This window comes from Scyliorhinus torazame, chromosome 17 (assembly GCF_047496885.1).
Source record: "Scyliorhinus torazame isolate Kashiwa2021f chromosome 17, sScyTor2.1, whole genome shotgun sequence".
Taxonomy (NCBI): Eukaryota; Metazoa; Chordata; class Chondrichthyes; order Carcharhiniformes; family Scyliorhinidae; genus Scyliorhinus; species Scyliorhinus torazame.
In genome coordinates this window covers 108,342,102-108,354,890 of record NC_092723.1, presented here as the reverse complement: position 1 = coordinate 108,354,890, position 12,789 = coordinate 108,342,102, and the positions used below count along the sequence as shown (strand labels likewise).

The window sequence follows — 12,789 nt, the reverse complement described above, 5'->3', positions numbered from 1 at the left end:
TTCTCCAGAACCTCACAACCCTCTCAAAAGCAATGTGCCAAGAGTGACACAAAGCTGTGTAAAGATTCTTCCTATGGGGAAGATGAAGATATGGCGGAAATGTCACTGCACTCAAAATCCAGAAACCTAGGCTAATGGCACCAGGGACACGGGTTCAAATCTCACCATGGCAGCTGTCATAAATTTGGGAATTGAAAGTTAGTATTAGTAATGGTGACCATGAAGCTATCATTGATTGTTGTAAAAACCCAACAGGTTCATTAATGCCCTTTAGGGAATTACGCCTGTCACCCTACTTGGTCTGCTCTTGATGTGACTGTCATGATATGCAAACATGTAATCAATGAACACTCAGAATAGGACACAAACAATGGGCAGTCAGGACACTCAGAGGTGGCATCACCACAAGAGGGCATTACATAAACATTATAAAAGAGATGAGGTACTCTTTCCACAGTCAGACATCTAGAGAGTTAGACAGGGTTGATCAGCAGCATCACACCCCATCATGTGGCTTAGAGCAAGCTGGTACAGTTAGACTGAGTTACTACAGTTAGATTAGCAGAGAGTCAAACTCATTTGAGAACTGTGTTAATATTTCAATAAACACGTTGAACTCATTTCAGAGTATGGAGCATCCTTTAGTTTAAACTGCATCAAGTAGCAGCCTGTGTTATCCGAAGCAGCATAACACAAGTGACTACAGATCCACAGTGATGTGATTGACTTTTAACTGCCCTCTGAAATGGCCTAGCAGGCCACTTAGCTCAAGGGCAACACAAGCCCACATCTCACGAAATAATTAATAAATAATTTTAAAATATCTCTGTGAAAATAAGGTGTGCGAAGGGCACTGGAATGCTAACTTCCCACATAGCTCATCAGGCGGAACAGGGGAAGTTCAGAATTCATATTATCCATGACTTTCTAGTTCTTCTCTTTATAATTTGGTTAACAGAAGCTGAGAACAGGCTGCTTTGTTTGACCTCAGTCGGTGAATGCTCCATGGCTCAGGGCCAAATAATGAGAGAGCAGAAATAAAACAAACAGGAGTAAAGCCATAAACTATAAGTTGTTTGCTCAAGGTATTAGCAAAATTAAATAAAGAAGTTAAATAAAGTTTAAGCTGTTCCAAGAATCAAAATTACACCATGCTAAGAAATTAAACTAATAATATAACTTAGCTAGATTATAAAATGTTTAAAGAATGTTCATCATTGAAAAACATTTTTCTAAATTGCTGGAAAAACACTGAAAGAGAAATAGTAGGAAAGGATGGAATGGAGACAAATGAGACATGTCAAGCGCAAAGTATTGGACCATCAGGAATAATCAAGGGATTCTCTAGGCAACAGCAATCATAACATGATAGAATTTCACATTCAGTTTGAGGGTGAGAAGTGTGGGTCTAAGACTAGTGTTTTAAACTTAAATAAAGGTAATTATATGGGTATGAAGGCAGGAATGGCTAAAGTGATTAAAGGGTAAAGGGTAAGACAGTAGAGATGCAGTGGCATAATTTTAAGAAGTCATTTAATAACTCTGAGCAAAGATTTATCCCAAAGAGAAAGAAAGACTTCTTGAGAAGCATACATCACCAATGGCTAAATAGGAAAGTTAAAAATTGTACTGAATTGAAAGAAACCATACAATTCTGCAAAGATTAGTGGCAGATGAGAAGATTTTATAAACAGGCAAAGAATGACTAAAACATCAAGAGGAAAAAAATTAGGAGTATGAAAGAAAGCTAGCTAGAAATATAAACATATATTTGTTAAGCAAGTAAGAGTTTCTATAAGTAATTAAAGTGAGTGTTTGTCCTCTCTCTCTCTCGAGAGTCTGGGGAATTAATAATGGAAAACAAGGAAATAATGGAAAAGTTGAACAGGTATTTTGTGTCTGTCTTCACTGTAGAAAACTTATCAAACATACTTGAAAATTGAAAGGTAAAAGGGAGGCAGGAACTTCAAACAATCATCATCAGCAGGAAAAATGAAAAAGGAAAAGGAAAACTATTAGGCCTAAAGATTGAAAGTCCCAAGGAAATGATGACCTGAATCCTGGGGTCTTAAAAAATGTAGTCGAGGAATTGGTTATAATCTTCTAAAATTCCTTAAGACTTTGGAAGGGTCCAAGTAAACATCGCAAGTATAACACCTTTATTCAAGAAAGGAGGGAAACTATAGGTCAGTTAGCCTAACATATGTCATAGAAATATTGCTGGAATGCAATATTAAGGAGGCTACAGAGGATAATTAAAAAATCATCCTGGGATAAGAGAGTATAATGGTTTTGGGGAAGGGTAATTATGTTTAACTAATATATTAGAGTTCTTTCTGGAATAAACAAGCAAGGTGGTTAAAGGGGACCATGTAGATGTGGTATACTTGGATTTCAAAAAGACATTTGATAAATTGCCACATTAAAGGTTCTTACATAAGAGCTAATGGTGTAGGGAGTAACATATTACAATGGATGAAGAATTGGTAATTTAACGTGAAGAAGACAGTATGGATATCTTTCGGGTTGACAAACTGTTATTAGTGGAGTGCCACAGGGGCTGAGACTTCAACCATGTATAATCTCTGACAATGACTCGGGAGAAGGGATTCAATATATGGTTGCTAAATTTGCCGATGACACCAGAATAGGTAGGAAAGTAAGTTGTCAAGGGGTAAGAGTCTGCAAACGGATAAAAATTTGGCAGATGGAGTGTAATGTGGGAAAATGTGAACTTGTCCACTTTGGCGGGAAGAATAGAACATCAGTCTATTTAAATAGTAGGATGCAGAAGTTATGCTGCAAATCCCTGGTTAGACCCCACTTGGAGTACTGTGAGCAGATCTGGGCATCACACCTTAGGAAGATTTTGGCCTTGGAGGGAGTGTTTTCTAATTATCCTCTATAGTCTCCTTGTAGGTTTACAAGAATGATACTTGGGCTTCAGGAGTTAAATTACGAGGCGAGATTCTACAAATTAGGCCTGTTTTCTCTCAAATTTAGAAGTTTAAGGGTGATCTGGTCGAAGTATTCAAGATATTGACAGGGAAAGTCAGGGTAAATAAAGCTAAACTGTTTTCACTGGTTAGAGATTCTAGAACTAGGGAGCATAGTCTAAAGAATAGAGCAAGACCATTTGGGAGAGATAGAATTGTTATATTCCATAGAATCCATACAGTGCCGAATGGGGCCATTTGGCCCATCAAATCTGCACCAGCCCTCTACCTAGGCCCATTTACTTAGATGTTAGGAAGTAGTTCTACCACAAAGGGTGGTAGAGGGTTGGAACTCTCTTCCACAAATGGCAATTGGTGCTAGATCAGTTGTTAATTTTTATTCTGGGATAGATACATTTTTGTTAAGCAAATGTATTGAGGTATATGTGCTAAAGCAGGTATATAGTGCTGGGCCACATATCATCCATGATCTCTTTGAATAGCAGAGCAGACTCGAGAGGCTGAATGGCCTACTCCTGTTGCTTTGGTCTAAGAGAGAGATTGCAGAACTCAATGTATAGAGATATCTGGGTATTTTGGTACATGAATCTCAAAACATTTATATGCAAATGCAGCAAGTGATTAGGAGGGCAAATTAATTGTTGGTGTTCATTACTGGGGAAATAGACCATACAAGTTGCAAAGGAAGTTTTACCACAGCTATAGAGGGCCTTGGTGAGGCCACATTTGGAGTACTGTGTACAGTTCTGGTCTCCTGATTTGAAAAAGGATATAATTGCACTAGCAGCAGTTCAGAGAAGATTCACTTTGAGTCATTCTTAGAGTAAAGGATTTATCTTATGAAGAAAGGTTGAATAGGTTGGGCCTATACCAATTGGAGTTGAGGTCGCCACGCTACCAGAAGGATGTGGAAGTTTTGGAGAGGGCGCAGAGGAGGTTTACCAGGATGTTGCCTGGTCTGGAGATTGTTAGCTATGTGGAGAGGCTGAATAGACTCGGACTGTTTTCATTAGAAAGACGGAGGTTGAGAGGTAACCTGATAGAAGTATACAAGATTATGATGGGCGTGGATAGAGTGGATGGGCAGGGACGTTTTCCCAGGGTGGAGGGGTCAGTCACCAGTGGGCATAGGTTTAAGGTCCATGGGGAAAAGTTTAGAGGAGATGTGTGAGGCAGGTTTTATACGCAAAGGGTGGTGAGTGCCTGGAACACGTTGCCAGGGGAGAATGGGGAAGCAGATACATTAACAGCGTTCAAAAGGCATCTTGAAAAACACATAGATAGGATGGGCATAGAGGGATACGGCACACGAAAGTGCTGAGGGCTTTTAGAAAAAGTTGGTATCATGACCGGTACAGCTTGGAGGGCCGAAGGGCCTGTTCCTGTGCTATATTGTTCTTTGACCTTTTAAGATTCTGAGAGGACTTGATAGATTGGATACCAAGGGGCTGTTTCCACTTGTGGGGGGTAGTCTAGAACTAGGGGACGCCAATTAAAATTAAGAGGTCTCCCTTTTAAGACGGAGATTATGAGAATTCTCTTCTCTCAGAGGGTTGTTTGGCTGTGGAACTCACTTCCCCAGAAACAGTGGAGGTTGGATCTTTGAATTTAGTCAAGACAGGGTTAAACTGATTTTTGACAAGGGAGCCAAAGGTTATGGGTTTAATAAGGACACGGGTAGTCCACACTGAGGAAACTAAGAAACAAAGTTTATTTACAAGAACGATATATACACTACCCGGTAGATCGAGCATTGTCAAACTCGGGGGCACTACCCGTGGGTGTCAGGAGGGTCGCGGAGCCGTCTGTCATGGCGCTCCTGATCACGCAAATCTGCGTGCAACAGCAGCAGCAACCGGCTGTTAATAACGCCGGCTGCAAGCGGCCTTCAAAATGGCCACGAACATGTAAAAAATTGCGGCCGCACTGCGCATGCGTGCCAGATCATCGGTCGCAGCTTTTTGTTTTACAAGTTCAGGGAGGGAGGGTTTTTTCATTTTATTCATTTATTTTATTCATTTAATTATTTTTTTTTCATTTATTTTATTTATTTATTTTTACAAGTTCGGGGGGGATTTATTTGATAAGACTTTACAGGAAAAAAATGCAGAACTTTGGACAGATGGAGACTCCATACTTTCCGACACCGGAAGGCTTCACCTTCATCCAACAGCTTCCATTGGAGGAGCGTGTACGAGGGCCAAAGGGACCCAAAACCATTCCAAAACCATTTCCTCCATTTTTGTCAGCAGCAAACAAGGTACGAGAAAATGGTGGGTCACGCAGTTCGGCCGGCGTGAGTCGCGAAGGTCAGCCGGCATGGATCGCGAAGGTCGGCCGGGTTGGGTCCCGAAGGTTGGCCTGTTGGTAAAAATGGGTCCATGGAAAAAAAGTTTGAAGAACACTGCGGTAGATCCCTCCCGGGTTCACCTCTGGTCAGTGCATTACTGGCTGACCTTTTAACAGTGATTAATGAGATATCCCACCCAGAGCGGGCTAGCTCGTGCTCAGCAAGGAGAATGGGGAAGCTAAGCATTCCCACCCCATTGGTCCCGTGCGGGATATTATAATGGGGGAAGACAGGAAACTAAAACCGAATGGCCGACTCCCGCTCCTAAGTCCCATGTTCCTATGCTCAGACTAACAGTGATGCTCTATTGAGATTCTTTCAGGCCATGTTTCAAAACTCTATAAATAATTCTCCAGGTGAATAGGCCCAGCTTTTGTGACAGTGAGCTTTTGGCAAAATAAAAACATTATTCATGAAATGTTCCTGTTGTTTTGTGCGTAACACAAGTCAGCAATTTGTATTTTGATTCAGATTTTTTTTGGATTTTATTTTAGTAACACATGACGCCCCCTTACAATCTGCAACTCTGCTTTTATGTCCATGAATGTGAGGTAAACCAATGTACAATGGACTGAGGGCAGGGGAATATTTTCAATGTAAAGTATTTAAGCTCTTGGATTTCCCACAGATCTCCGTTACCTGGGTGATGAACATTATAGTGAAAGGCTCCTAGAGGATCCAAGTCAGCAACTGCACTCAGCTGACATAACCCCACAAATCCTGGCAGCAAAATGAACTCAGAGCAGAATGGAGAGCAGAATACCTCCTAAACCTGGATGTTGTTCAAAAGCAAAGATCATTATTCAGGTGGCACTATTAAAAAGATGCGAGTCCAAATGGAATTCCAGATTGAGAGTATACTGTTCTCTATTCTTCCTCTTAAACAGGCTTTAAGATGGGATTTATTGACAACGTCAGCCAAGTCCATCAATTGTTACAAATTATGCCTCTCCATAGGGCTGTATTCACAACAGAATCAATCCTTATGTGTAGAATTTTAATTAATGCACAGAACCTGCGGGTAATAATTCTGAGTAATTCTCGTGACATGTTGTTTTTGCCTATTGCTGTGGATGTAGTGCAGAGAATGTTGCCAACAGTGTGACACCTTGTGCTGGGTGTTCTCCACAAAATTGGAAAAACCCATGACTAATCGCAACAGGTACAAGTGACAGTGACATGAACAAAATCTCGATCAGACCAATCTTCTGTTTGCTCTGTTGGATATAATTAATTGATTAGGGGTGCAGAGTCTGGAAGCAGTAATCTTAATAGAATGTGTTTTTTTAACCCACACCTCACCCCATTCCCTTACACTCTATTTACCTCACATATTGAAAACTTATACTTCCTGGTTAGATCAAGCACAACCTCGTGTTTAGCTTCAACCAATAAATGAAAATTAGGTTTTAGTTTTGTTTTTTAAATCATTTTTTTCTTTAAAAAATAAATAAATTTAGAGTACCCAATTCTTGACTTTTCCAATTAAGGGGTAATTTACCGTGGCCAATCCACCTACCTGCACATCTTTGGGTTGTGGGGGTGAGACACACACAGACACAGGGAGAATGTACAAACTCCACATAGACAGTGACCTGGGGCCGGGATCAAACCTGGGTTCTCAGTGCCGTAGGCAGCAGTGCTAATCACTGTGCCACCACGCCGCCCCTTGTTTTTTTTAATCAATTGCAATACAAAGCTAAGGGTATCACACTTGTGATGAATGTAAGAAATTGTCACATTTTATATTTTATAATTTCTTTGCAGTAATGCTATTAAAACCTGGGTTAAAGATGCATACAGACAGTATGACTGATAGAGTGATGATTAAGGTGTTGTAAAAGTGAGGTAATCATTAATTTGGAGAAGTGTTATTCTATTAGATCTTTAGAACCATTTACTTGTTTACAGATAGCTAGCTAATGGAATATTGTGTAAGTTTGAAGGATTCCTGGGTGTAGATCATTGATGGGGGGGTATTGTGTTTGATCCTGACTCAACAAGTCAAGGGTCATCCTGCAAGAAGAGACAAAATAATGCTTTAAGTTTTGGGTACAGGTGATGTAGTCAATGGAAGGAGCCAGGCCTGTCTGAAAAGTAATTTGGTCCTAGAATACTGAACAGAGGTGTTTCCATTTGATCCTGAAAGGTTCTCTCTCCAAAGATACTGCACAGAGAAAAACAAGTAAAACCCTGGTTGGTTGTTAAATTCATTCAGGAGTGGTATTTAAAATATATTGGTTTGCTTAATGAGAATATAGTGGCAGGTTTAGGAAGTAAGTTCAGGGGCTGGATTCTCCGATTCTGGGTCTATGACCCCACACCGGCATGGAAACGGTGGTGTTTTATGCCAGAAAAACTGGTGCAAAACGGCCGATTCCCCGTTTTGCTCGGGGCTAGCAGGACAGGAGCGTAGAGCACCTGGCTCTAGTTGCCGATATGGCCTGGAGAGTTGCCGGGTCCATGGCCATGCATGCGCACGGCGGCGGCCGCTTGCGGACCGGGACTGCGAAATAGTCCCCCCCCCCCCTTCGGCCGGCTTACCCCATCCCCGGACCTCCCACAGTTCCCCCAGCCCCTAATAAAGTCCCCTCTGCCCACGGATCGGCCCTCCCCCGACTGTGGCGGTGCTGGACAGATTCTGCAGCCGCCACACTGAGTTCCCGATGAATGAGACCACGCGTGACCGACGCCGTTGGGAACCCGGCCGGCCGAGGGCGGAGCATTGGGGAGTGGGCCTCAGCCAATGGCCTGAGGTCGTCGATACGTGGCGCAGCGTACTTTGAAGGGGGCCTACTGGTCAGTGTTATCACTCCTGTGGTGCAGCAACATTTCATCACAGATTTACAAATTGAAAATAATCCTGTTCTCGTCCAGGATCCCAATACACCTCTGTCGAAATTGCTGTGCTGAGTGTAAGCCACAGGGTGTAAGTGTATCATTGTCTGGGCAACAAACAATTCTGCTCAAGGCACAGTGTACACACTAGCTTTAGCCTAACTGGCATCCAATTAGTATTTTAGTCAGAAATTATAATTTTGTGTCATCCATTAATGCACATTTGGTAAATGATGCATGGAAACGTATTCAAGAATGTACTGGATGATACACCCACGCCTGAAAAGCTGATACAATATCAGAATTTGTAACAAATAAAATATCACATGTACCTGTGCCTCTCTCTTTCTAGAAAGTGTCTATTTATGAAAAGAATAACAGCTACTGGGGACAGAAATTAGAACACTGGAAGTAATTAAAATATGTAAAGCATGACAAAATATTGGAAATAAACCTGTGGCAATTCACACCATCTATGCCAAACCATGACATCTTTCAATCAATCTCAATCATAGCCTCTCTGTTGGCATCATTGGGGCTGGAAACGTCATCAAATGTCAGATTGATAGCTCAAAAGTTCCTTTGAATTAAAAAAATCTGTACAAGCAGTCAAACGATATATTGTGAAAGCACAGACATCAGGAGGGAGAACGAAGACTGCTACTTAATCTCTGATCAGTTGTATGGTTTATGGTGCTGTGTGAACGGTGAGAAAGCAACCTTGTAACTAATTTGCAGGAAGGCCATCTGTTTGAGACAGGGGGTTTATAACTTCATGTACTGACTAATAAAAATAACTTTCCCATCATGTTTCCCTGGCATTTGCAAAGGTTAGCAATGTGTGATAATTTGGGGGAATACCAAAAGGGGTAGGGAGACGCACACACATACACACATTGCTCCAAAAGGACATGGAATGGCAACATATGCAGTTCTGACTTTAGACAAGATTTTAATTGTATCACATATTTGTCGAAACGCAAAGCAACAGCACCCGTGGCCAAAGCAGCTGGCATTTTTTTAAAATCCTAAATAAAAACTCTGTCTTCTAGCTTTGTTTCCGAACACAGAAACCTACGGAAGTGAAACTGGATTTTCCCTCACCTTCGCACAGGTGGAGTGAGAATACATCTGCACAATGTAGCAAACATATTTATTTTCCAAAAAAAAGGGCAACTAGCATCTCGGTGGTCGCCTGAATTTCCAGTAACTAAAAACTGTTCTCTTGATATTTGTAAATGTGTTTGGACAATAAACGGTACAGAAAATCCGGTCACAGACAAATAGCAATTGCAAGAAAAAAATCGACGTCTTTGTACATTGTATCTACCTCCACATTGAACAATGAATGAATATTACAGCAATACCTGGCTTTTCAACCCCTGCATGTTTTAATAATAATTAGATCACCTCGACATTTCACATTATTTGCTGCCAGAACGACAGAGATACACAAAAGAGGAAATACGTTTTACTGATGAATAGATATCTCACAAATACCTGGGTTCCCATCTCCACCAGGTAGCTGATGCCTCTGATTTCCCATTCCACGATTTATAACAGAAAAGATCACACATTGCATTTACAATTTCATTTTCCGTGTCTATTTTTTAAAAGTAAATACTATTTGCATTTGCCTTACCCAGCTGAGGATGCGGAGGATGGTCTGGGGTTGTTTGAGGAAAGAGATGGGATCCAGAGCAGATCCAGCCTTGCCAGCTCCGTACGCACCTCCTTCCATCTTGAGCCTTCCTCCCTCTCTCTCTCTCTGCCTGTCTCTCGGCGTCCGGCTCGCCACCAAGTCTCGGGGACGCGCAGCGGGGACCGCGACCACGCTCCTGGCGCCTGTGCACGCGGGTTTAAAAGCGCGCCACCGCGCAGTGTCTCCCTGCAAGCGAAATGCCAACAGCCTGTCACCCACCTGTCCTCCCCTCCACCAGGTCCCTCCCCCACCCCACCCCAAAGCTGTCGGAGGGGAAATGTAAGGGGGGGGGGGGCTGTTTTTCCAGTCAGCATGAATGGGATAATAATGTTTCTGCTTTTTTTCTTTTATTTCTTGAAAAACACAGCTAAGAGCAGCCAAAATTAGACAGTGCATCACATGATAGAGTAAAAATATTAAGAATCATTGAAGAGACATGTAATACATAAAGGTGACAAATTGCTTTATTAATATTTTTATTCAGTATCAGGATGTACCGCTTGACAAGATCGGCTGGCATGCTTTACCTATCCTCAGTTGTCCTGAGAAGGCTATGTTTGAACCAATTTGATGCCCAACTAAGTGGCTTGCTCGGCCACTTCAGAGAGCAGCTAAGAGTCAACCACATTAATGTGGGTCTGGAGTCACATACAGACCAGATGAGAATGGCGGGGTTTCTGCCTAAGAGGGTATTGTTGAACCAGTCAGGCTTTTATAACAATTGAACAGCTTTGTGGTCACTTTTACTGATAACAGCTTTTAATTCAGATTTATTTTAAACTGTATTCCAGTTCTCAAATGGTCTGGGTGAGATTTGAAATGCCTGGAAAATGAATAGAAACATTCCCAGAGAATAGCTGGAGAGGAGGATTACTTTCCATATATTCATATCTTTAATGGTTGAAATAATTTCAGCTACTTCATTAAAGCAATTAAAAATTTGTGTTATATTGTTTTGGGAGGCTTTTCCTATATCAGCTCTTTGAATTGGTACAACACTGATAATGCATCATAGAATTGTACAGGACAGAAAGAGCCATTCAGCCCATCCTGCCTGTGCAAGTTGTTTGGCTGTGCTGACCAATTAGCCCCACTCCCCCTGCTCTTCCCAGTTTCGTTCAGTCAATCATATCTGGCAGACATCAGCTTAATAATCTGAGGCATCAATTTATACAAATGGGGTAAATCACATGGGGGTGATTTTCCACTGTTCCCCCTAAAAGGGAGCTTGACAGGTTCTGGCCTGAATGGTCTCCTTATCATAGAATCTCTACATTGCAGACGGAGGCCATTCAGCCCATTGGGTCTGCACCAACTCTTTCAAAAGACCATCCTACCTAGACCCAAACCCCCACCTTATCCCTGAAACCTCACCCAACCTTTGGACATTTAGGGGCAGTTCAGAATGGCTAATCCACTTAGTCTACACATCTACGGACTTCTGCACTGTAGGCATTCTATGTCGCTTCTATGTCCATATGTCCAAAGATGTGGAGGTTAGGTGGAGAGGCCACGTTATAATTACCCCTTAATGTCCAATGGTGTGACGGTTAGGTGGGGTTACCGGGATAGGGCGAGGAAGTGGGCCTCGGTGGGTGCTCTTTCAAAGGACTGGTGCAGATTTGATGGGCTGAATGACCTCCTTATGCACTAGAGAAATTCTATGCATACCCACACAGCATTGTGTGTGTCCTGGCCTCAGTATACTTGAACTTAGTGGATCTGAACCATTGGCCGGGTCCAATTGAATTTCCAGCAGAGCCCCTTGTTCTTGGCAGAATATTGTGGCTGGAAATGGAGATAAAAACACAAAAGCAACTCCAAGGACTGGCTGCCAGGATCAAGACCTTGCCATGACAGATGGTCCAAAGGTAGCTGGACAGGAGGTAAGTTACGTTAGGCCAACCATGCCTTACCTTGCCATGCCTTTAGATCATTCAATCATAGGGGGCTTGGGTGCAGGATCTAACCAATGCTGCTTGATGTGCTCCTTGTAAATTGCTGCTATTCAACTGATTGTCAGGGATGTCCCCTCACCTCATTTACAAGCCTGTTTCTATTTGGCACCTGTTCCAGTCATAGTCACAGGCCCACCACAATGGGGAAGTCCTGAAGTCAGAGGGCATAATAAAGAAGATGGAAGCCTGTTGTAACAGATCTCCACCCTATATTCCGATGGTTTGTGTTTTGGGAAGATGCGCTCATCAGATACAAGTCACAGGACAATTGATTCGCTTGCCATTGCTGAAGAATTGTCATGATTACGATGCCATGACTGGTCGCTGGACAAATTTGATTGGCATTTGACACCTTGGTATCACTATGAGATATGATTTCAAACACATACTGATCACATGCATTTCATAAATACTACAAATTCTGAGAAATAGCAGTGACTGGATAAAGAAATAAAAATAAATGTCATAGCAGGCCAGGTCTTGTAATGTTCAGTCACTGGATTAATAAAGCATTCAGAAAGAACAGGATCAGTACTTAAAATAGCATTTTACAACATCAAATTTGAACCTGTTAGATAGCTTAGAAGGTTGTACTTTTTTTAAAAAATTCAATTCCATTAATCTTTGCCTCTGGTCATTTTCCCATATTTGACCATGACCTGTGAAGTGGTTTGATAACATTAATCTTTTATATATCAGGTCTGAATCACTCCAAGATTCAGCAATATGCAGAGTTCATAATGCCCCCTCCAAGAGTACAAGAGGAGCTCTGCTGTGTGAAGTGAGCAACTGAGATCCAGAATTTGGGGTCGCCAGCAATCCTTGCTCCTCCACGCCACCACCCACTGGAAAATTTGGAAATTAAATATCTGTCTGTCTGTTGACATACCTTCCTCAAACGTTAAGTGAAATTCAGGGTGCGATTTAACCACCGCATTGCACCCAGCATGGACCTGAGGGCGCCGGTTAAATAGCGGCAAAGGT

At 42.0% G+C, this 12,789-nt stretch overlaps 1 protein-coding gene across 1 annotated transcript in view; it reads right to left on the bottom strand.

Moving 5' to 3' along the window:
* syngr3a (synaptogyrin 3a) overlaps positions 1-9,959 on the bottom strand; it is a 137,584-nt gene extending 127,625 nt beyond the window's left edge. Inside the window, exon 1 of the mRNA XM_072480851.1 lies at positions 9,788-9,959. Within this exon, the coding sequence (XP_072336952.1) occupies positions 9,788-9,886 (99 nt within the window). The 5' untranslated portion in view covers positions 9,887-9,959. The remainder of the gene's footprint in view (positions 1-9,787) is intronic.
* Positions 9,960-12,789: the final 2,830 nt, after the last annotated feature.